This window comes from Camelina sativa, chromosome 19 (assembly GCF_030686135.1).
Source record: "Camelina sativa cultivar CO46 ecotype springtype chromosome 19, ASM3068613v1".
Lineage (NCBI taxonomy): Eukaryota > Viridiplantae > Streptophyta > Magnoliopsida > Brassicales > Brassicaceae > Camelina > Camelina sativa.
In genome coordinates, this window is record NC_141898.1 from 10679670 (window position 1) to 10705518 (window position 25849).

Sequence of the window (25849 nt, forward strand, 5' to 3'; positions counted from 1 at the left end):
AGGCTTGGAAGGCACGTGGTGTTTCTAGAAGTTCGTAAAAGACTTCATGTTTACAATAGGAATGTAAACATGAAGTAAGAGAAAAATTTCCTAATCCAAAAAGAAAAAGAAAGTTTTCCAATTCCTATTAGAAATAGAATAGGTAGGCCTAGTTCTGTAAATAAGGTGCGAAGGCTTATTGGAAGCTTTAGCACAAACAAGAGAAAATGTTCCTAACCATTAAGTTTTAGCTTTGAGAAAAAGAAGAGCTATGAACTTAAGAGAGGGTTGTGAGGTTTCTTTAGAGTTCTAAGATTTGAGAAGGATCTTAGACAGAGAGCTTTGAAAGATTAGAAAATTGTTTACAACAAACTTGTAAACAGATTTTCTATTAATCAAAGGAGAGTTCAAAGAAATCTTTATCTTATTGTTTTGAACGTTCATAATCCATTAGTTCTCACACTTTCAATTGGTATCAGAGCAGCGCTTGTTCAGAATACTACAGGTGAGATTCTGCGGACAAGATGGAGAGCTACGGAGATCTGATCAACAACAATAACAAACAGTGAAGACTCTGTGAGCTTACTTGTTCGAAGGTTTGATCAAGCACTACGAAGGATAGAGCAAAATTAAGGTCAAAAGAGGACTACATCCTTCAGAAAAACTGCATAAGATAACAAAACTTCTAGGAAAACAGACATGCAGTGTCATGAATGTAAGGGGTTTGGTCATTTTATTCGTGAATGCCCTACAATCAAAATACGAGAGACAAAGTGTTCAATCTGCAAAGGTATTGGACATTCTCAAGATGAATGTGTGAGTAATTTGTCAAATAAAAAGGAGAGATCAACGGTAAGCATTGAGAATGAATCAGAAGATGACAGTAGTAGCGAAGAGGAGCTCATAAATCTAGTAGCCATGGTAGGGATTACAGAGTTCGAGAATGGAGAAGAAATAACTGACTCAGAATCAGAAGGTGAAGATGAACTTGATATCATTCAAAGCTACAAGGAGGTACGCAATACACTTGTATCAATGGGAAAAGAAAATCAAGAATTACTGAAAGAAAAAAACTCTATTAGAAGCTCTAGTTATAACACTTCAGGTTGAGTTAGAGAACGAGAGAAAGATTGCTAAAGACTCGCTGGATTTAATGAAAGAGAAGCTGATATTATCCGCAAAAGCAGACAAACTCGAAGAAGAACTTGATGAAGAAAATAAAATATCTGCTGGATTGCAAACAGATTTAGATCAACAACACAGAAAAATTCATATGTTTGCAGGGACAAAGCAGCTTGACAAAATTTTGAGCTATGGAAGAACTGAGATAACTCATAGAGGCTTAGGTTTCATTGAAAGCAGCCAGACCAAGTCAGGAACAACAAATTTTGTGTCTGCTGGAGTATGTCAACCAGAGCTGGAATCACAAAAGATCACAACTTCTAGATCAGTGAGCTGTTACTTCTGTGGAAAAATAGGACACTTTAAACGATACTGTTGCAAGTTCTGGCAGAGGATTCATAATTTAAAACGTCAAGGAAAATATTACTGGAATGGTTACAGGAATCAATTCTGGATTAAGAAAGCTGATTTGTATCCATCAAAGGTAAAAGTCGATTCCGAACGAGGATTTAGATGTAACATGTCATTAATCACAGAAGAACAAGATGATTCGGAGCCTTGGTTCTTTGATAGCGGATGTTCAAGACATATGACAGGTACCAAACGTAACTTGCAAGATGTTAAGAAACTAAAAGGAGGAAAAGTTACATTCAGCGATGGTAGTCAAGGGATTATCCAAGGGAAAGGAACAACCCATGATCCATAACTGCCAAAACTTGTTAATGTTTATCTGGTCCAAGGGTTGAAGGCTAATATGATAAGTATAAGTCAACTATGTGATGAGGGATTGTCTGTATTGTTCACAAAGATTGACTGTAAAGCCTTAGATGATTCAGGAAAAGTCAAGTTATATGGAGTAAGATTGGGAAATAATTGTTACATGTGGGAGAAGCAGCCACTTAAATGTTACAGTGCTCAGGGCAATATGAATTTATGGCACCAAAGACTTGGACATATTAATGTAAGAAATCTGTCTACTCTGGTCAATAAAGAGATAGTACGAGGAGTTCCCCATCTCAAAGGAGAAGATGGTATGGTGTGTGGCCCATGCAATCAAGGGAAAAAAGTTAAGGTTCAACACAAGAGGGTTCCAGACATTCAGTCAAAATCAGTGTTAGAATTGGTTCACATGGATTTGATGGGACCAATGCAGGTTAAAAGCATAGCTGAAAAGAAGTATGTGTTTGTTCTGGTTGATGATTTTTCGAGGTACACATGGGTGCGTTTCATCCGTGAAAAATCTGATACGGTTGACAGTTTCAGAAGCTTAGCACTTCAGCTGATAAACGAGTGTGGGGGAATAAAGAAAATTCGAAGTGATCATGGCAGAGAGTTTCAAAATGACTCAATGAAAGATTTTTGTGAACAACATGGGATTATACATCTATTCTCAGCACCTAGAACTCCCCAACAGAATGGTGTGGTAGAAAGGAAAAACAGAACTTTGCAAGAGATGGCAAGAGCAATGATTCATGGAAATCAAGTGCCTAAGAAATTTTGGGCAGAAGCCTTGAATACTGCTTGTTACATTGTCAATAGGGTTTATGTTCGATACATCCAAAACACCATATGAATTATGGAAAGGAAAAACTCCAAATCTTAGCTATTTTCATGTTTTTGGGTGTAAGTGCTATATCCTGAATGACAAAGACTATCTTGGTAAGTTTGATTCAAGGAGTGATGAAGGGATGTTTCGTGGCTATTCTGGAAGTAGTACAGCTTTTAGAATTTATAATAAACGTACAAGTCTGATAATGGAGTCAGTAAATGTGGTGTTTGATGATCATTCAGTGGTTAACGACCTTAAAGGAGAATCAGATAGTGATATAGAGTCAGAACAGTTAACTAGGGAAGAAGTGAATGATTCTGAACCAGACGTATCTAGCGTGAAGCAGAAAGAGACACAGCAATTACACAAAAATCATTCTGCATCAGATGTTATTGGAAACATAAATGAAGGAATGAAGACTCGGGGAGTTCAGATTGATTTCAAAAAGATGACAAGTCACTTTGCATCTCTAGAAACTGTCTTTTATGAGTGCTTTGTGTCATTGATTGAACCAAAGAATCACATAGAAGCTATTCAAGATGACTTTTGGATAATTTCCATGGAAGAAGAATTAGAACAGTTTGAACGCAATGATGTTTGGGAGCTGGTTCGTAGACCAATAGATGTGAATATCATTGGGACTAAATGGATTTTCAAAAACAAGATTGATGAGCGTGGAGTTGTGGTTCGCAACAAAGCAAGATTGGTTGCAAAAGGGTATACGCAGATTGAAGGAGTAGACTTTGAAGAGACATTTGCTCCAGTAGCAAGACTTGAATCGATTAGACTGTTTCTGGGAATGGCATGCATTCTGAATTTCAAGGTGTACCAGATGGATGTCAAAAGTGATTTTCTAAATGGGATCTTGCAAGAGGAAGTATATGTTTAACAACCCAAAGGTTTTGAAGATCCAGTTAAGCCTGATTATGTGTACAAGTTAAAGAATGCTCTTTATGGATTGAAGCAAGCTCCAAGAGCTTGGTATGAAAGGTTAACTAGTTTTCTTATGGAGAAGAGTTACAACAGAGGAAGTATGGGCAAAACTTTGTTCATTTTAGAACAAGAAGGTGACATCATGATGGTTCAGATTTATGTTGATGATATTATCTTTGGGAGTACTTCAAAGAAGTTGGTGGACAGCTTTGTGGACAGTATGACACAAGAATTTGAGATGAGCTTGGTTGCAGAGCTTAAATATTTTTTTTGGTTGCAGATTACTCAGCCTGATCAAGGAATCTTTATTTCGCAAAGTACTTCTGCAAGACAACTTCTTAAGAAGTTTCAGATGGATAAATGTAAAGAGGCCAAGATACCTATGAGTACTTCATTAAAACTATCAAAAGATGTTGATGGTAAGGAAGTAGATGTCAAGCAGTACAGAGGAATGATTGGTAGTTTGTTATATCTCACTGCTAGTAGGCCTGATTTGTGTTTTAGTGTCGGTATATGTGCTAGGTATCAGTCAAATCCTAAACAATCACATCGAGAAGCTGTCAAACGAATTATTAAGTATGTGAAAGGGACTGTTGATCTTGGAATTTGGTACTCTAAAGGATCAAATAGAGGCTTGGTTGGATATTATGATGCAGATTATGCAGGTAGTGTAACAGATCAAAAAGGCACAAGTGGAGGATGTTTTTTTCCTAGGCAACAATCTAATAGCCTGGTTGAGTAAGAAACAAAATTCAGTGTCTTTATCTACAGCTGAATCAGAATATATTGCAATGGGGAGTTGTTGTACTCAATTATTGTGGATGAAGCAGATGTCAGCAGATTATGGCATGGATTCTGGAGTTCTGCAAGTATATTATGATAACAAGAGTGAAATAGATATTTCAAAAAATCCAGTTCAACACTCAAGAACCAAGCATATTGATGTAAGACATCACTTCATTAGAGAGCTAGTTGAAAGAAAGCAAGTCTTAGTTGAGCATATTGATACTAAAGAACAGTTAGCTGACATATTTACAAAAGCTTTGGACTTTAATCGGTTTTTAACTTTAAGAAACTCAATCGGGGTTTGTGAGATGTGAGTCATACTCAAGATGACTCAAGAGCTGATACATAAGGATGTAGTAATGATATGTTGGTTCAGCTTAATTTCGAGATAGCTTAATTGATGTGTGGTTTTTTTAATTGTGGTTTAGGAGAAAACCGATATCATGGGTTCAGTTTTTTTTAAAAGGGAATTGTTCGAGATATAATGGAAAGAAAAGAGATATTGAGGTTATTAAAATATTCTCTTCAAAGCATCGAGTGTATCGAAATTTTTCTTTCAAAAAAAACGGTGAGGAGGATGGTGAAAACAAATCGGAGTGGATTGGTGCGAGGAATAAGAAATCCTCATATGTCTCGGATTGATGGTGATATAAATCGACCTCAACTAATTTATGAAGCAAGTGGTGATGAAGATCAGTCTCGAATCATGTCTTTTGGATCTAATCGAGAATCCGATAAAGAAAATTCTAGTGATGAGGAAATGGAGTTTCCTGGAGAAGAAAAAGGCAAAGAAGTGGTCTCTGATTCTGTCGAGTTTGGATTTGAAGAGGTTTCTGTACAAGAGCAACTCGAGCGTAACACGGAGATACAAAGAAAGAAGAAACAGTTTGTTGGTGTGTCTGTCAAAAGGAAGGGGTCTACTTCCAAGGCTAACCGATTGAGAGCTGACAAACCTAGCAGTAGGAATGTTCGTGCGAAGACCAGGTTTCAGTCTGATCTGTTTGTGTCAAAAGCTGCTCAAGCAAGGTATTCCAAATTTTTCTCTAGAAAAATTACGGCTAAGAGACAACTTGATTTTTCTCAACCTGATGAATTTGGGTTTATTAGTAAGATTATGGATTTAGGATTGCATGGTTCATTACAAGATCTTTCTGTGTATGTCAAAGAAGTGGTGTGCGAGTTTTATGCTAATTTGCCGAATAAAAAAGCTAGGGATGGTATTCAGGTTTTTGTGAGAGGATGTTGGTATGAGTTTTCTCTTGGGATTATTAATGAAGCGTTTAATCTTGAATCATTGCTCAAGCTGAGAAGGAAGCAGATGCAGCTGTAAATAAGCTGAGTAAGGATGAATTAGCAGCAGTTTTGAGTGGCAGAGACAGGTTGCTTTGGACAGATTTGACAGTTAGAGATCTACCTAGAGATGTTGCGGCTCTTTTAATGTTGGCGGCTTATAATTGGGTTCCTTCTGTTCACAGGAATCATCCTTTAGTTAAACGTGCTCAAGTTGTGTATAAGCTTGTTCAGGGTATCCGGTTTGATCTAGGACAACTGATTTATGATCAAATTATGAATATGAGTTGGAACGATGCTACCCGCTGTGTGGTTTTTCCAAGAACAATTTTTGAGACACTTAAGTGTCAGGAGGGTTCGCTTGAATGGACAGATGGTGAAGAAGAAGTGTTGGCTGAGTATTGTACTAAAGATGTCAGAACTGGACATGCTTATGCAGTCAAACATAACTTGTTTCCAGTGAATGAAGAACTGGTACTAACTTCTCCATCTAGAATGCAAGCAGGTAAAGGATCTTCTTCTACGACTGATGTGATTCAACTAGGTAGCATTCGTGTGCCGCAGACTGGTCAAGAAAACGAGGAGGTTTCATATGGAGCATTGGTGGATACTGCTCAAGCACTTCAGAGACTAACTGATGTAGTTCACTGGCTGATACAGAACCATCCTTTGTCAAAACTGCTTTGAGTTTGTTTTTAACTGTTGTGCTCTCAAACACGGGGAGAAGGTTTGTCAAGGATGTCAAGGAAATCAACAATTCTGGGGGAGCAACAATTCTGAGAGAGCTATGATTCTGGGGGAGTAATAGCATTTTTATTCTCGTATTTGCAAACTCGTTTTTAAACTTGTTTTGTTTAAACTTGTCTTGTTTGCATCGTGGGTGATAAACTTGAAGTTTGACTATCGGTTATGAATTTAAGACTGTGTTTCGAGGTTGTGGTCTTAAGTCTAAAAAGGTCATGAAAATGTTTGTGGACAAGCTGATGAACAAATGCATGAGAAGCACAAAGTTAAAGAGGGAGAGATTGAAGATGCAAGGTTTGAGCAAAGTGATTAAGCTACTTCAGAAGGACAAAACATTTGTACAAAGAGCAGAGCATCAAAATGAGGAAAGTGTTTATGTCGACATATAACGAGGAAGGATCCAGAAGCAAGAGACTTCACGGAGGCTTGGAAGGCACAAGGTGTTTCTAGAAGTTCGTAAATGACTTCATGTTTACAATAGGGTAAACATGAAGTAAGAGAAAAATTTCCTAATCCAAAAGAAAAAGAAGTGTTTCTATTCCTATTAGAAATAGAATAGGTATGCCTAGTTCTATAAATAGGATGCGAAGGCTTATTGGAAGCTTTAGCACAAATAAGAGAAAAGGTTCCTAACTATTAAGTTTTAGCTTTGAGAAAAAGAAGAGCTAAGAATTTAAGAGAGGGTTGTGAGGTTTCTTTAGAGTTCTAAGATTTGAGAAGGATCATAGACAGAGAGCTTTAAAAAATTAAGAAAATTATTTAGAACAAACTTGTAAACAGATTTTCTATTAATCAAAAGAGAGTTCAAAGAAATTTTTATCTTATTGTTTTGATCGTTCATAGTCCATTAGTTCTCACACTTTCAAACCACGTATATCGTTTGATTAAAAACCATGAATAATTGATAAATAAAGATGAGAATTGAGTTTTTTTTTCCACATAGGGCATGGATATATCGTGCAATGGTTCAGACATGATAGGGTTACAGTAAAACCTTTATAAATTAATAATGTTGGGACCAAGACATTTTATTAATTTATAGTGATATTAATTTATAGATATATTTTTAATTGTTTTTTTTTAAATTATGAATTGGAACAATTATAGCAAAATAAGATTAAACTTTCGAATGTTATAAATTTTATGGTTTAGGAATTGAACTTGTAATATTTATAAAGCATTATTGACAATAAATTACAAATACTATAAAGAAATTGACTTATACACATGACATACATAAATTCAAATTTATGAATAATAATAATATTAATTCTCATATTTTAATAATTAGTTTAATTATCAAATTGTAAATGATGCATATCTAAAAATTAAAACTTTAAAATTTAATTATTTGTATAACATGTTATAAAATATTTTAGAAATATCATTATATTTTGAAAATACAACATTACAAATGTTCTATAGAAATGAGTTTTAGGAGAAACATACACTATTATATCAGTATATATATATATATATATATATTTACATGATTATTAATTTATGATATTATTGGGACCATATTTTACATTGAGATTTCAAAAAAATTATTATCTTATTATCTTATCAAATATTGTTAATTTTTACACTGGCCCGACTTGGGACCAACAAAATTTATTAATTTATAGTGATTATTAATTTATAGAGTATTAATTTATAGAGGTTTTACTGTAGTTTGAAAGGTTTAGCTACTAAATACTATAATTCATTTAAACTAATTCAAATAATCTATACTATTAATTGGGGAGTACAAAAGCAGAAAAAAAAAAGCAAACTTTGGCAAAAATTCCATATATTGTTCCTACGCAAGAATAAAGGAAGAATAGTAAAGAAAAAAAATTTAAGTGCAACAAGGTAATTAAAATTGTAAAAAGACGTGGAGCCTCTCTGTTTGGACACAATCTCATTCGGATCTTCGATATATAATAGATGTATCCAAACACTCTCTTCTTCTTAAATCGGTAAGAGAAATCAAATCTAAACGACATCATAATCCGCATACTATAAAAATGACAACTAATAATATGCAATCCCTAATGATCCTGTTCCATATCATATCAGACATTATATATATATATATTTGTTTTTTAAGGATTAAACAAACCATTCAGAAACAGAAAGATATGGTTGTTAAGGAATGTACGTTTAAATTAGAATGCCCATAAAAAAAGCGGATTCCCTAAACCACAATAATCGGTTTCCATATAACGTCAATAACGTCAATATAAATATCATCAGATATCCTAACACTATTAATCGGTTTCCATATAATCTCAAACAATTAAACCACAATAAATATGTGCTGTTTAATCGGACTCAATCATCACCCAAATCAACGAATCAGAATTTTAACGCCGATGATATATTTCGAATCTATACATTTAGGTAAGTTTGAATATATTGTAGCTAAATTATAGTAACCTTTTAAAATTGTATTAACTGATTGTTCGTATCCTCTAAATTTTAGCAACTAACACGGATTTGAAAGTTAAGAATTTATTGAAACAATCTATTACCATTACCGTATCTCATGGCCATTATCGAATAAACATATTCCAAAATAATACCATTTCACAAAACTGGCTCCATTAGTTCTATAAATACAAACCTATATTCAAGAACTAATTAACACTTAAACTATTCAAACACACAAAAAAAAAAAAAAAAAAAAAACTCCAACCCAAAGTAAGTGTATCACTTTGATCCCAAAGTTGTATAATCTTAATTCTCTTTATTCTTAAAGCATTGTTTATCAAAATATCAAACTAATGTCACTATTGTCATTATATGAAACAGGATGAAGAATATGTCGAATACAAGGAGTCCTACACCGTCTATCAACTAATTTTAAAATAATAAAAATAAATAAGTTAACTAATTTTAAAATATTTAATATATAATATGATATATAAATATACATGGACTATATATATATATATATATTTATAAAACTATTTAAGTCAGCTTATTATAAACCTTCTATGTAAATTGGATTATTTAAGTCAGCTTATTACACCAAGACATTATTATTTTTTTATATAGTTTTATATAATAAGATACAAACTAACTTTTGTGGAAAAAAAGAAGAAGATAATCTAATTTTGCTATACATCTAGAACATGAATACTCCTACTGGTAACCATTAGAAGAACAAAAAGAACAATACAGAATGAAATAAACAGTTTTTGAGGAATGAAAAGAAAATCTGCAGAGAATGAACTAAATAGTAAATGGTAACCAAACAATAAAAATATCTTTTTAATAAATCAAATTCAATAATAATACTAATACTACTTCTAATGTATATACAACGAATTTTACATTTTTAAAAAAAAAATTTGTAAATTAAATTTTAGATATATCATATTAAATATTAAATATTAACCTACAATACAATTTTAATGGTAATTTAAAATATTTTTAGTTTTTACTTGCGATATAAACATGAGTGTCTTAAATTTATTTTACTATTCATATATGGTTTTCAAATAGCCTTAAGATTAGTTTAACATGAAATTCATATCAAAATTATTTTTTCTATCTATACATTATGAAAATATGAAAACTATTATATTAGAAAATTGAATGTTATTAATAAACTTATTTTTTATTTATTTTAAAATAGAAAAAAGAATTTTAATATTTTTTTTTTCTGTTCCATTTGTTCCTCATCAATTTTGGGAAGGAACACTTTTGTTCTATTGTTCCTTATTTTTTTAAGAATATAGATGAATGTAAAGGAAAAATTATTACTATCAAATGGTAAAAAAATTATGAAATAAAGAGGAATATCACATTCCTCCTCATTCTTTTCCTAAAATTTGGTCACCAATTGAAGCCGAAATATAACTAAGAAGATATTGTATATATCAATACGTAAAGTACTGTATGTGTATTGGACAACAAGGAAAAGCTTAATAAAACTCTATTGTTAAGAAATAAATTTATGATTTTTAAAAAAATCTTTTTTTTTTTGTTTGGCAATGCCAAAAAAAACTGTGCTAAATATATTGGTAAGACTATTGTTAAGCACAAACTTATTTAAATAAAATAAAAAAAATTGTGCCAATGACAGGGACAAGGATTAATGATTTGCATCCGCTGTCTTTCCTGGTACGTATAGGAAGGCGAACTGTCTGGCGTATGAGTTGGTAAACTATGCTTTCTCTTTATTTTTAGGATTTCATAGCTTTGATTCTTCTTTGGAGGCTGTTAACTCCATTGTTTGTGAGGATGCAAACGGTCTGCGCGTCTTAGATCCGTTCGGTTGTAATTGCTTTAGTTTTCTTTCTTCAATAAAATGCGGGAGACGAACTAAAAGAAACATAATCCTAAACGTATGTGATATATTATAAACCGATTATCAAACTTAGTTTTTGAAATGAACTCCGCAGGTACGTACGGGTTTTATCATAGTATAACGTTAAGCGGTTACACACATGGATCTAGATAATTGTGGCATCCCAAACACAAATTAATTTATCATAATTCTTTATTTCTTAATCTAGTATCATAGTGATATATATTATCAGTTTTCCAACAGTGATCTTTATATTACTTTAAATTTATCTCTACCTCATAGACAATTATAGAATGAAGAAGATAAGTAAGAAATAGTTCCGAGCGATAATGAAATTATTTTAATTGTTCGAATTAAATCAGATATGTACTAAAGCTGTCATATTATTTACTATTTCTCCATCGTGATCTTTACATTAATCTAATCTATAACCTCCTAGAAGAAGGGAGTCAGACAATTGTACAATTAAAATAAATTAGAAGTTAATTAGTTTGGATAGACACAAAAATTATTTAACTATTTCGAATATTGCCAGATATGTCACAAGCTTCCCATGTCATTTATAATTTTTATATTGTGTGAATAGTGAAGATTCTTTACGCTTAATTTAGTTTTTGATTTTTGGTTTTTAAATTATGGACCGTACGTTTACTAGCTTATACTAATCTAACAATATTGTAAAAGTGGATCATCGATCATGTGATATGTATCCGTCACCAATTGCGTCACTACATTTTTCTCAAAAACGAGATATGATATTTCATATATGTCGAACAGATAAAACTAACTTACGGATATGTCCTGTACGTATAACACAATACGGGCATATCATTAATCCAAATTATATACGAGGTTGTTTTATCATAAACCCCCTCTTGATATCTTATATATAATGAATATGGATATATGTCATTTGACTAAGTATCTGCATGGTCATCTATATATCTAATCACAGGCGTATGAGATTATTCATGCTAAAAGATTCAGATAGTTATTGATGAATAGAAAAGGTAAATGAGTTTTAGGGTCTACATGCTTATGAGTGAAAGCATGAAGACTTTGGTTGCTACAAGACTGGTCTGTAGGACTCTGGAAAACAGGTTCACATGTAGAAACCATAACATAGATTGAGTAACATGGTTGTGTTTTTAGAGACTCTTTGATTAAAGAACAAGTTATTATCAATATCTATTAAGAAGATTTGGACTTTTCCTTTAATAGGAAAGTAGGTCATAGGAGGTATCCTATATATTGTATTATTGGACAAACATGTTGTTGGGCCGTAAAAGAAGAATTTTAGAGAACTAAGCGAATAAGCTTTTAGGGTTCTTAGGGATTTTGGTTAGATTAAGAATTGGTCAGTGACAAGTCGTGTTGACTATGTGTAAATCTGATTAAACGTATCTTGTAAGATTGTTTAAGTGATTCTTAATAAGAAAGGAAGTTCTTTTCAAAATTGGCTGCATCTTCATTTTTACAATTGGTATCAGAGCGGTCAACCGACAAGAGCTCTATACTCACCACAGGTTAAGATCTTGAGATAATGATGCAGTCAGGTAATGAGTTGATGATGCTTCAAAGGGGTGTGATCTTGGATGAACAAGGTTATGGGCGTTGGAAGGTACATATGATTCAGTTGATTCGTAACCTAGGAGAAGATGCATGGACGACTGTTGAAGAAGGTAGGGAACCTCCTTATGAAAAACTGAAGCAGGAGATAAGATCACCAAGCCAAAGGCACGTTGGACAACCGATGAGAAGAATCTATCTAAGTATAATGCAAGGGCTCTTAGCGCCATCTTTGGTGCTATTGATGATGACGAGTTTAAGCTTGTTCAAGGTTGTGAATCAGCTAAAGATGCTTGGGACATTCTGCAGAAGACTCATGAAGGAAACTCAAGTGTCAAAAGAACAAGATTAGACCAACTTGCATCTCAATTTGAAGTCTAAAGGATGGATCCAGAAGAGTCAATTTCACAGTTCAGTGCAAAATTGAGTGTTATTGCTAATGAAGCAAAGAACCTTGGTAAGATCTATAAAAATACCAAATTGGTTAAGAAATTAATTAGATGTTTACCTTCTAAGTATGCAGCCCATAAAACAGTTATGAGGGTATCTGGCAACACAGACACCTTGAAGTTTGAGGATCTTGTTGGTATGCTAAAATCAGAGGAGATGGAAGTTGCTGAAGAACTGAGAATTCATGGTAAAGGAATTGCATTCAAGGCAGATGACAGGAGTGATCAGTTGCAAGAGATAAAAGATAAGATGTCCTTGATGGCAAGAAACTTTGGAAAAGCTCTCAAGCGTGTTGAAAAAGGACAGGGACGAGATTTATCTCGCTAGAATCGATGAGATGCAGAGAGGTCTTGTTCTAGGCCAAATAAATATGAGAAAGAAAAAGCTGATCGGAGAAAAGAGATTCAGTGTCTTGAATGTGGTGGTTTTGGTCATTACAAACCTGAGTATCCAATGGTTAAGCGCAAGAAGATGAAGTGCTTTGAATGTAAAGGAATTGGACATTTAAAATCTGAATGTCCAAACATGGTGAAAGGAAATAATAAGGCATATGTTAGCTTTAGTGATTCAGAATCAGAGAGTGATGGGGATGAAAAAGAAGGAGGAATGCTGAATCTTTTTGCATACAATGCTAAGAGTGATGATATGGCTGATGAAAGCTTAGATGATGATGGTGAAGAGTCGATTTCAAAAGAGAGCTACTGTGTTTTGTACGACAATTGGGTCCAATTGTGCAACGAAAATTGGTTCTTATAAAGGAAAAGCTGCGTTTGGAAGCCAAAGTCAATATGCTTGAAGAAAATAATTTTGAAGGATTGATTGGTGAGGAACTTCCTTCTTCTGAGAAAGAAGTATTAGAAAAGAAACTGAAGGCACTTCAAGAAAAGTATGGTTTGGAAAAAGAAAAAGCAACAAGTCTAGAAAGAGAGCTGAATGAGAATCACAAGAAGATTAAGTTGTTGAATAATGGTGGCAAGAAGCTTGATGAGATACTATCTATAGGAATTGTAGGATCTCAACATCAAGGTATGGGTTATCACAAAGAGGAGACTGTTGAGCTGTTGTCTCGTGATAAATCAGTAAGCTTCGTTAGAAGCAATGTAAATCATGAAGCTGAGTCAAGTATTCTGGAAAAAGTGGTTCAACAGGAAGCCCTTGTAGCACTAACCAGGAACACACGAGTTCAATCTATATCGGCTCCTGAGCAAAAAGGTTGGACTAAATCCCAGCGAGGACGTAGGATTTATGAATGTTTTCATTGTGGTAAACCTGGTCATGTCAGATCTTTGTGTTACAAGTTTAAGAACAAGATTAAGGAGCTTTGGATGGCTAGGAAGTGCTTTATCGATCCATCTCACTTTTGCAAAGTCTGGGTTGCTAAAAAGGATTTTTACAGTAAGGTTTCTGCACATAATGAAAGACAATATAATCAAGTAATCCAGGAAACTGAGGAAATCAACCTATGTTGCAATCTCTCGAAGATAGTCACTGAAGATGATGTTGGGGTTGAACCTCAAGTTCTACAGAAGCATGTGGCAGAACCACTTGTACAAGAAAAAGTCACAAATGAATCAACTAGATCAAATAGTAATGATTGGAATGATGAATAATCAGGAGTCTTAGCTATATCTAAACAGTTGTTAGGTCATAAGAATCAGTCTGCTGCAGTTGCATCTGTTGAGCAAACCGTTCATCATGTTCAGCTGAATTCTCAAGGAGTGCTGCAACATTGTTTTGTTTCACAGGTTGAACCTAAGAACATTATAAAAGCTCTTGACGATTATTTTTGGTACAAGCCATGATAGGAAACTTGTTGTGTCCCCCTGCATATATGTCTTCATCTTTGTTTTTATATGAATGTGCACTCACGTTGGGGGAGTATGATGAGATGATGATGGTGATGTTGTAGCTGAATATGTGGCTGAGGCTTATATTTTTGCAAGATTCTAGTATTATTCACATATGGAGCTTGAGTTGTCTCATTCAGATAAAAAGGGGGAGAATGAAAGCATGAAGACTTTGGTTGCTACAAGGCTGGTCTGTAGGACTCTGGAAAAGAGGTTCACACGTAGAAATCATAACAGAGATCGAGTGACGTGGCTGTGTTTTTAGAGACTCTTTGATTAAAGAACAAGTTATTATCATATCTATTAAGAAGATTTGGACTTTTCCTTTAATATGAAAGTAGGTCATAGGAGGTATCTTATATATTGTATTATTGGACAAACATGTTGTTGGGTCGTAAAAGAAGAATTTTAGAGAACTAAGCGAATAAGCTTTTAGGATTCTTAGGGATTTTGGTTAGATTAAGAATTGGTCAGTGACAAGTCGTGTTGACTGTGTGTAAATCTGATTAAACATATCTTGTAAGATTGTTTAAGTGATTCTTAATAAGAAAAGAAGTTCTTTTCAATATTGGCTGCATCTTCATTTTTACAATGAGTTATGATGGAAATATGTAAAGCATCTCTGCACTCAGGGGCAGAGACAGTAAGGTGGGAGTGGGGTCAGCTGACCCCATTAAAAAAAAATTATGGTATATTTTTACTCATAAATAACAAAATGACTCCCACAAATTTTGTATTTTGACCCCATTAAATTTAAAACTTTCATCTTAACCCCAACAAATTTTACATTTTGACCCTATTAAAATAAAATTTATACTTTGATATTTAAAAAAATTTGCTTTTTTACCCTAAAAAAAATAAAAATTTATTTTGACCTTATAAATTTTTACATTTTTATCTTACTAGAAAAAAAAATTCTTCTGACCCCTCTCAACTTTTGGTCTGGCTCCGCCACTGTCTGCACTGGTCATATAAACAGAGGCGTATGAGAATATTCATCATGCTAAAAGATTCGGATAGTTGTTAAGTAAAAGAGCTAGGTAAATGGAGTTTAGATATGGTAATGATTTTTAGAGTATATATATATATAGTTAGTGCAATATATATATATATATATAGTTAGGGGTTTCAATCGGGCTGGTCCGGCCTGGTCCGACCCGAAACCCGTAAAGTCCGCATATGTTTGAGTCTGGCCTGGTCCGACCCGAAATATTTCCGAGCCTATATTTCAAAGCCCAAGCCCCGCCCTAGCAGGGCTACAGGGCTTTTCGGGCTTTTTCGGGCTTATCTTACCGATCAAAAATTCAAACTTATAAGTCTTACAAAACAGTGTTTGAAGGTGCACTATAAAACAAATCAATCAAAAATTTAATAACTCATATATATTCATTACAACCAACTTAATTTAATATAAAAAGTTTAAAACTAAACAAAATTTCAATACTTTAACCAAATAAACTAATATATAATTCATATAAAATATCATAGATAAAAAATTTTAAAGTATTAAGTATGGTTTTAAAGTAAATATAAAAACTAGGATTAGAGTTTAAAATTTTAATTACAATAAATTTTTAATCAAATATTACAATCAAACAAAAATGTTAACAAAACAGTACAAATATATTTTTTGAAAGGCTTTTCGGACTGATCCGAGCCAAAAAAAACCCTATAGCCCAAACGGGCTGAATCCGAAATGCCCAATTTTTTCTGGACATATATATTTAAGCCCAAACCCGCTATTTTCATAGCCGGGCCGGGCCAGCCCGCGAACTTTGACCATAATTGACATAGTGCTCCATTGAAAATGCTATTTAAGAAATATTAAATATGCTTATAAATTAAACAAGTCAAGCCCGCTAATATAAAAATGACTTATTTGAGAGACGATATTGTATTTTATACTAGTTGAAAATCTACTTAATTAAAAATGATGATAAAACAAGTTGTTCTAGGTCTCTAGCTAGGGCTCGATGTGCTTGGTAGGTCGGTAAGGCATATGCATGGATCGGATGATCAATAGAATCTTCTTACTTTCGTCATAATCGAATATACGCTATACCCCATGAAAAAAAAAACTTCACAATGAGATTATATTTTTCTAAATATTTACTGTTTAGACTAAAAATGTACGGAAGATATTGTAATATTAGCTCCTTTCCACGTTCGTTAGAGATACTGATATTGGCGTGGTGGCGGTGTGGCGGTGTGGTGCCAAGAGAACTTTGATAAGATTAACAATTAACAGCTGGAAAAAGTTTTGAGGATTAGAGAGGCTGTTAAGGCTCTAGCCTTGTAAACTAAAACAACCCTGGTGATGTTTGGAGGATTTCTTAAATCAAACACTGGAAAGCAATGAAGCAAGTTAAATCCCTTTATCTCTCTTGTCTTATTCTTTGTTTTGTTTCTTGTACTAATAAAGACATTATAAGCGTTTAGGAAGCGAGTAAAGAGAAAAGCCTTAATTGTCAACATTTTGTTATTGATCACCAAAGATAGTTCTTACAAGACACAACACACACATACTTACACTACACTCAGTTACTTGGACTCTAGACTTAACAACTACTAGTACTAGAGATCACTTTAAACGCCAGCAACTCTTAAAAACTTTGCTTAGCTAGACATTATAACCAACAAGACACTCTTTCCTATTAGCATAGTTAAACTAAAGACTCTCATTGCTTCTTGTCTTGTCTCTTTGCTCACTTGCTGCTCCTCCTCTTCTAGAAGATCTTCTTTGCGGGTTCCATAATTTAACCAAAGTCACCAAAAAAACACAATTGTTAAGTGGGCTTAGATATGTTAATGGCCCAATAACTTCTTAACCCAAAACGAAACAACTCTTCCCCTTGTAGTTTGACTTGATCCATATCAACGTCTTGTGCGACTTCCACTTTGTTGTTTCTTTTCCTTTCTATGATGTCTTTTCTTTCATCACCCTGATTCATTTTTCTCCTTGTGTAGGACTGATCAAAATGTTCATACTAGGACGAAGAAGTCTCACAAGTATATGAAAAAGTGAAGGATTCAGAGGAATGAAGATGAGGATGAGGTTGAGTTTGAGGAAGATTTTATTGTAGATGTCATGTGACACTTAACATAAGTCATAAGAGACTTCTCAACTCTGTAAAACAGATGAAAGTGAAACCAAACGGTAACAGTGATTTTTTTTCTTCTCTTTTTTTTTTTTTGGTTCGGTCGTTTCTTTAGGAAAAAATACCGATTTTGCCCTTTCACATAAAGAAAAAAAAAAACAAATTTTTTTTTTTTGGCTTAACAATAATAAAAATGGTGAGAGAGAGAGAGTGTGTGGATTATTTTGGTTTTGTAGAAATCTGGGAATCTTCCTGATACTGATATTGATCAAATGATTCTTCTATAGGGACTAGTGAGAACAAATCCCATCTCACAAGTTCGAAAGCTGTGTTCTTTTTGGCGATTCCTGATCTGATTCATTCATTCTGATGTTGATTCATTAATCTGTTAGATTACTCTGCGAGGGAGAGAGAGAGAGAGAGAGAGTGTCACAGTGGGAGACAGAGAGAAGATGAACGGTGGTGATGAGGTCGGAGGTTCAGGAGAGTTACCTCAGCCTCTGGATTGGAGATTTTCTCAGGTTTTTGGTGAACGCAGCGCTGGTGAAGAAGTTCAAGAAGGTACTACTAGCCCCATCGAGATTTGTTTAACTTGTTTTGTATTATCATTACATTACATGCATATTTTATACATAGATCTATTAGTCTTTTTGGATTTTTAAGGCCTAATCAGGTGTTGGGTCATTGTAAAATCTTGTTCTTTGATCGGAATTTGTGTAGTTACAGTCATAATGATTCAATTACTGATGTGGTTTGGTGCTGCTGCTTAACTTGGTTATGTTTTCTGTATTCATCTGTTTACGTGTCTATGCTCCCCTTTGTATGCGTAGTAACGTTTGAGATGGAGGATTTGTTTTCTTTATCAGGTTTAAGAATTTACATTGTATCGTTTATATTAGCTTAGAGAGTGTTGAGCATTGCTTAAAAGAATTAAGGTTACTTTTTTGGCAGCAAAAAAGGAACTCTTTTAACTTTTCAGTGTTCTTTTTGGAGATTTCTCGCATATTAGGATTTCTGTATGTTGCTGGATGTGAATGATTCATGAGTTGCAGTTGGGTTGAGTTACTAGATTTCTATAGAGCTTCTATTGTAGTCACATTACGAAGAAAAGATGTTATCTAAATCGGATTGGAATTCTTAAAACTGTAGCTGGTGTTTCCTCTGCAGTTGATATTATTTCTGCGATTGAGTTTGATAAATCTGGTGACCATCTTGCTACTGGGGACCGTGGTGGACGTGTTGTTCTTTTTGAGAGAACAGATTCCAAAAATGTATGTCCTCTCTCTCTTGCAAGCTTTTTCTCTAAATGTGTTACGAGATGGTTATGTTTTGTGATGCTTTTTACTGCATGCTTCTAATTACAGGCCAGTGGAGCAAGAAGAGATCTGGAAGGAACAGACTATCCACTGAGGCACCCGGAGTTTCGTTATAAAACTGAATTTCAAAGTCATGAACCTGAGGTACGTCTTTCACCTTATTTTTTCCTTCCTACAACATAGGTTATACCTTGTTTTGGCTTTTCATGGTCGATCTTTGTCTACCAGTTTGATTACCTCAAGAGTTTGGAGATAGAAGAGAAAATCAACAAAATTAGATGGTCTCAAACAGCAAATGGTGCTCTTTTTCTCCTTTCAACGAATGATAAAACCATCAAATTTTGGAAGGTTAGAAATTCAACTATATTCCATGTTTCGTTCTTTGAATGACATAATGTTTTGATGAGAACTGTGGTCTGCACTACATTGTGCTTTTTACTGGACGTTTATGGTGTATGACAAAAAACTGGTTCGCTCACGAACAGTCTTTAGAATGTTGGAATTAAAACCTTCTAGGCAACAACAGTGTTACATGCTATTACTTCCTGAGTGTTTTGATCAGATGGATACATACTACATATCTTTTCCTTTGATTATTCTCTATAGATCTTGTTTATCAGTTACCATTCGAGCTGAATATTTAAAGGGAATTATTTTCTTCTTCTCATGTGAGAGTTTAAACAGGTTCAAGATAAAAAGATCAAGAAGATCTGTGATATAAATACAGATTCTTCCAGAACTCTAGGCAATGGAAGTGTTGCAAGCTCAAGTAACTCAAAGAGTACAAACGCATGCCTCACTAATGGAGGATTACCTGACAAAGTAAACAATTCTTTAAGTAATGACTTCTCATTGCCACCAGGAGTCCCATTGCTGCGATTACCTGTGGTAGTTGACTCTGCACGACTTTTTGTTCTCTCTTTATCGTTTGTGCTGATCTTACTTTCAATAAGAACTACAATAGGAACACCTGATGGCAAAGAAGCAAGAGCTTTTTAAGCTTCTGATTGGTGCTATTCTTTAACGCGCTTGCATGGTCAAAGTTTTACTCACATCAATTTAGGGTTTTGCTAGTTCTCTGAAAGTTCTAAGTACCTCTAGTTTCTCAGTCTTAGTCTTTTGTGTTTCTTTTCCTTCCTGGGCCTTCTCTACGTTTGATTTCGAAGTTTCTATTCTTTTCATCTGCCGAGTTATATTGCTTGAGTATAGACTTATAAGATTTGACAACCTACAGGTAACTACTAGTCATGAGACCAGCCCTGTGGCTAGATGTCGAAGAGTATACACTCATGCCCATGATTATCATATCAATTCAATCTCAAACAATAGGTAGGTTATCCGTCCATTTGGTGACATAGTTGTTTTCCTTCCTCTTACTTGTATTGATCATGTTGTTATCTTGGGTTATTTTGCTACCAAATTTCAAGTGACGGCGAGACATTTATTTCTGCTGATGATTTGCGAATAAATCTTTGGAACCTGGAGATCAGCAATCAAAGTTTTAACATTGTTGATGTCAAGCCTGCAAATATGGAAGATCTAACTGGTAAGCTGCGTTTTTTTTTAAGTGGTACAAAAATAATCTGTTGAGATGTGATGATCAAACTTGTTTCATACCTTTCTGTCCTCCCTCTTTTATCTGCTTACAATGTGAGGCATGCAGCTCTTAAATGTCATTTGGATGCTATAGCCTTGTCAATAAATTGTGGGTTAAATGCTTAGCTCGTATACAAGTGCATTCTTCTTGTCTCTCTACCTGCATGTTTGATTTGCTTTAAGTAAAATTTTGCGCTGAGGGGGAGTTAATTCGAGCTGCAATGTTTATCCTGTTCGTTGTTGCAGAGGTTATAACATCAGCTGAATTTCATCCTACCCATTGCAATACGTTAGCCTATAGCAGTTCGAAAGGCTCAATTCGCCTGATTGATCTGCGACAATCAGCTTTATGTGACTCACATTCCAAATTGTAAGTCTTGAGACTGCTACAAACTAAGGTTCTCAGTAATGCAATTTATAGAAAAGAGGATCCAGATATGTAGAATTATCTGAGTTACTCCATGAGAATGTGATTGTTACATCCCTCGTGCCAACAGAATAGGTACAAGGTGTATCATCTGGATAGCATAATAGTATCTTCAACTACTTTAGAAATCATGTTGAAGTAATATGTTTCGGATAAAGCGAATGCTGTTTCATAACTAGAAAAAAACATTTGAAAGACTAAGATATGTATGCTAGAGATCAATGTGTCATAATCCACCGAAAATGAGGATACCATAGTTGCATGACAAAAACAAAAGACACCACATTTTCTTGTAGCGATTTCTGACATTGCAACAAAACAGGTCTAACATTTCTATTTTTGTGCAGGTTTGAGGACACAGAGACACCAAGTTCGAGATCATTTTTCACGGAGATAATTGCTTCAGTTTCGGATATCAAATTTGCAAAAGAAGGAAGATATATACTTAGCCGTGACTACATGACGCTTAAGGTCCATGCTTTTTCAAAATTTCCATTGTGCATTATGTCTCATTAAATCAAGAGCGTTGGAACTTATGTTATATTGGCAATGGTTATGCCATGACCTTGAAGTTATTTTTGATTGGTTCAAAACTAAGTAGCGTACAAGGAAAAGGAAAACTGGACTCATGGTTTTATTTTATTTTTTGGCATCACTGGACTCATGGTTATGTTTTTTAACATGTCAGTTATGGGACATCAACATGGACTCAGGTCCAGTATCAACTTTCCAGGTTCACGAACATTTAAGACCAAAGGTCAGTATTTTGTACTTCATGATAGTGCATCGACAGACTCAGTGCATAACTGATGGCTACCTATTTGTGACCATCTCCAGCTCTGTGATTTGTATGAAAATGATTCAATCTTCGATAAGTTCGAGTGTTGTCTAAGTGGGGATGGATTGCGAGTGGCTTCAGGTTCCTACAGGTGTGCCTGCAATGCACATATTCTTCTTTAATTTCATCATTCACTTCATACTTTTGGAATGAACTTTCCCCGCCTTAAATTGTTTCTAGCAATCTCTTCCGAGTGTTTGGTGTTTCCCCGGGAAGTACTGAAACTACAACCTTGGAAGCAAGCAAACATCCAATGAGGTAACAAACTGGTGCTAGTGACAATAATATTTTCTTTCATTTTGCCTTAATTCTCTATATAAGTAGGACCATATTTGTGTGTTTTCAACTAATAGGAGACAAGTAACAACTCCCTCGAGGCCATCAAGATCGCTAAGCAGTATAACGCGCGCGGTTAGAAGAGGTTAGTGAGTTTTTACCCCAGTGTCTTTAGTATCAAGCTCTATAAAGGGAAGCGAGTATAAAGGTAAATGAATAGTTTCAAAAAAATGGGAAACAGGAGCAGCAGAGAGTCCCGGAGTCGACGGGAATGCTAATTCTTTCGACCATACAACCAAATTGCTGCATCTCGCATGGCATCCAACAGAAAACTCGATAGCTTGCGCTGCAGCCAACAGTTTGTACATGTACTATGCTTAGAAAACAAAACATAATACTCAAAATGGAGAAGAAGCTTTGGCACTTGTGAAACCGAAGGATCAGAGAATGCTTTTATATAACATCCATCAGCAGCATCTTCATCTCACGGCTAAAAAGTAAAAACTATACTCTCTTTGTATCAATCCTTGACGACTTCTTTTTTTTTTCGGGGGAGGAAATAGCAACCACTAGTAATGATACTCTTTTCTTCATTCCAACCACGTAAAATCCGCCAATTTCTCTTAAGTTTTAGAAGCTTTTTACTTGTGTTCTGTTAAAAATGTTGGACAAGAACCAGAAAAGGGAATCCGATTATAAGCAAAATCGTGATTGTAGCTTTCTCTCTTACATGACTTCTGAGAGTTGTTTATTTTGGAATATTCTTGAAAACTATTTAAAGATTAGTACTATATCTCCATGTTTTATTTGTTAGTTTTTGGGTAAGAACTCTTTTCTCATATACATGCTTTCACCATGTTTCACGTTAAAGAGCGAGTAACAAATTATTTGCTTTGTTTTTGATAACTAAACAAGTGTCTCGTAGCTAAGCTTTATGCTCCAATACGATTTGGTTGTGAAATAAAAAAATATTCTCAAGGGGCCACATGAAATCTAAACCGTCCATGCGTCGAAGCGCAGCCACAAATCGTAGCCGTAGAAATGACGCGATGATGGGAATGACAAACGAAAGTGGAGTGTTAGTCCCCACGTGTTGGGAAAACAGAACACACGAACGCCAAATGGTCAGCTCTTACGGCAGCTTAACGCGACGACAATATCCTTAATTCTGTATCCATCGACACACGGACGGCTCCGATTCTATTCCAAATCTCGACGGCCACGATTCACATATTCGAGTGTAATGATCTATCTCTCATCGTCACCGAGTGCACCACATACATACTTGCTTCACAAGAACGCTAACTACTATTTGTCTACACTTATTCTTGAGCCAGAGTGGGTTGTGGAAATGATGAACTCGATCGGTGCCTTTTTTATATATAATTATATTCAATCTTTTTAGCTAAGCTAATTAGTATAATAAACACTAGATGATGCTTATTTAATGCAAATTTGATTATGTATAAAGAAGACTAGTTTGATAACTTCTAATATTTCTTATCTGATTAAAAACAAAAATGGAAGTCTACGTGTAGGGCTTGTGCATGGATAAGAAAAACTCATGGGAAATGGGCGGGGCTTTGGGAGAGAACAACTCTTTTCTGACGTTTTGGTTGTCTTTTGTTTGACGTCTTCTTTGGTTAGGTTTTTTAATTAAGAATTCTTTTTTTTTTGTCGGCAAGTTTATATAATTAAGAATTAAAATGGGAAGGCTCTTCTAAGCAAAATATTTGAACGTATGTAAAATGTTACTATTTGTTAGAATGTGGTAATTTGCTCCTTCCGTGATTTAATCCCCCTTGCTCAACTTTGTTGCTAATAGAAAACACTTTGACAAACCAAAAATTTTGATCTCTTATGGAATTTATTTCATCAGATTAATTACTCTAGAAGTTAGTTGAGAGTCACTAGCTAGTGAGACTTTTGTTCTTGAAAGAAGAAAGGTAATTGTGTTTGTATTCGGGTTAAAGTAAAGTACAAATAATAGAAAACAAAAAGATACGTAGAATCGATATTTGTCTAAACATAAGAAGCCAAACAAAACCATATTGGCACAAAGACAGGCGTATCCAAATATGTTGGAAAAAGTTATTACCCCTCGATTTGTTCAAAGTTTTTTTTTTTTAACCATAATGCTCACAACTTTTATTTTTCTACATTTGTAAAAGCTAATTGATCTTACTAACTCAAACAATTCTTCGAATTAATTAGACATATAAAAGTAAAAATTAGTACTTCCGTTTTATTTACTCTTTATACAATCGTTCCGACAAAATGACATCAAACAAAACAACTCTATGATAATATATAGTACTATTAGTTAAAGAAGTCAACAAGTGAGATGAAAAAAAAAAAGTTCAACACCATCCTCTTGTCTTCTAATTACAAAAATTAATGATCAATTAACATAAATAATATAATCCCTATAAATTAAAAAAAAAAAGAAGAAGAAGGAAGATTACGTAGGATAGCATTAATCTTGTAATTTTGGGTTGCCCTATAAGACTGGTCACACACACCACAGCTCACAAACTTGTCTTGTCGTTTAGACTTTAAACCCAACACTCTCTTCCTCTTCCTTCCTTCTTCTCTTCTCTCTCTCTCTCTCTCAAATTTTTTGTCTTATTTATGCGATAAGAACACAATTAATTCCTCAATCAAAATCTTTTTTTTTTGTTTTCTTGATTATTTGACAAATTTTTCAAGAAACACGAAAAGATCATAAAAGAAGAGAAGGAAAAATGCAGGATCCAGCAGCTTATTACCAAACGATGATGGCAAAACAACAACAACCACAATTTGCAGAGCAAGAACAGCTAAAGTGTCCACGCTGTGACTCACTAAACACCAAATTCTGTTACTACAACAACTACAACCTGTCGCAGCCTCGTCACTTTTGCAAAAACTGCCGTCGTTACTGGACTAAAGGAGGAGCTCTACGTAACGTCCCCGTCGGTGGTGGTTCTCGCAAGAACGCTACCAAACGATCCACCACTTCTTCCTCTTCTTCTCCTCCTTCTTCCAACACAAACAAGAAGACTAAAAACCCGGATCCGGATCTTGATCCACGTAATCAACAAAACCCGGAGTTGGATCCGACCCGGATGCTTTACGGGTTCCCGATCGGTGACCAAGACGTGAAAGGTATGGAGATTGGTGGGAGCTTCAGCTCGCTTTTGGCTTCTAATATGCAGCTTGGTCTTGGAGGAGGGATCATGCTTGACGGGTCCGGTTGGGATCATCCTGGTATGGGTATGGGTTTGGGTTTGAGGAGGTCCGAACCAGGTAGTAATAATAACCCATGGACCGATCTTGCTATGAACAGAGTGGAGAAAAACTGAACGGAACAAGAGAAGAGCGAGAGAGGTGTTTTGGTAAATTACATGATTTTAGATGACTCAGTCAGAGAAGAGTCATCACGTAGACAGTGAACAGTTCCATGTTTATGTCATTTTGGTAACATTATTATTCCTCCTTACCACTCTCTCTTACTATTTATATATAATTCGGTTCTGTTTAATCTTGTGTAATAGAATGAGAAAACTCTGATTTGATGAAAATTCTCTGTTTTTTCTTTTCTTTTTTCCTTTTTAAAACGTATTTTATAGAATGTTAGTAGAATACTAGAAAAAGACTTGTAAAGTATTTTATTAGACTGTTAGTGGTATTTTACTACTTATTTCCTCATCCACAAAATTCATGACGTGACAAAAATGAAAGTTTTGT

General features: G+C 34.5%; 2 protein-coding genes and 1 pseudogene across 4 annotated transcripts; all 3 read left to right on the forward strand.

The window, feature by feature from the left end:
- The first annotated feature begins 13175 nt into the window (after positions 1-13175).
- Positions 13176-14332, forward strand: LOC147920397 (uncharacterized). Its single transcript, XM_087501056.1, has 2 exons — positions 13176-13427; positions 13481-14332. Exons 1-2 carry the CDS (start codon positions 13176-13178, stop codon positions 14330-14332), a joined length of 1104 nt encoding a protein of 367 aa, XP_087357182.1.
- A 3140-nt stretch (positions 14333-17472) lies between these two features.
- LOC104766022 (serine/threonine protein phosphatase 2A 55 kDa regulatory subunit B alpha isoform) lies at positions 17473-22911 on the forward strand. Of its 2 annotated transcripts, none has more exons than XM_010489829.3 (14): positions 17473-18228; positions 18835-18938; positions 19032-19127; positions 19212-19331; positions 19668-19871; positions 20218-20312; positions 20411-20529; positions 20826-20949; positions 21354-21477; positions 21695-21763; positions 21844-21935; positions 22025-22102; positions 22198-22265; positions 22362-22911. In XM_010489829.3, exons 1-14 carry the CDS (start codon positions 18120-18122, stop codon positions 22499-22501), a joined length of 1542 nt encoding a protein of 513 aa, XP_010488131.2. In that variant the 5' UTR covers positions 17473-18119; the 3' UTR covers positions 22502-22911. The 2 variants fall into 2 exon arrangements, with proteins under 2 accessions (XP_010488131.2, XP_010488129.2); XM_010489827.3 differs by having other exon boundaries at positions 17843-18228; positions 18817-18938.
- A 1671-nt stretch (positions 22912-24582) lies between these two features.
- Positions 24583-25683, forward strand: LOC104766023 (dof zinc finger protein DOF3.1 pseudogene; annotated as a pseudogene). Its single transcript, XR_015590702.1, has one exon. The product of XR_015590702.1 is annotated as a dof zinc finger protein DOF3.1 pseudogene (transcript).
- The last annotated feature ends 166 nt before the right edge of the window (positions 25684-25849 follow it).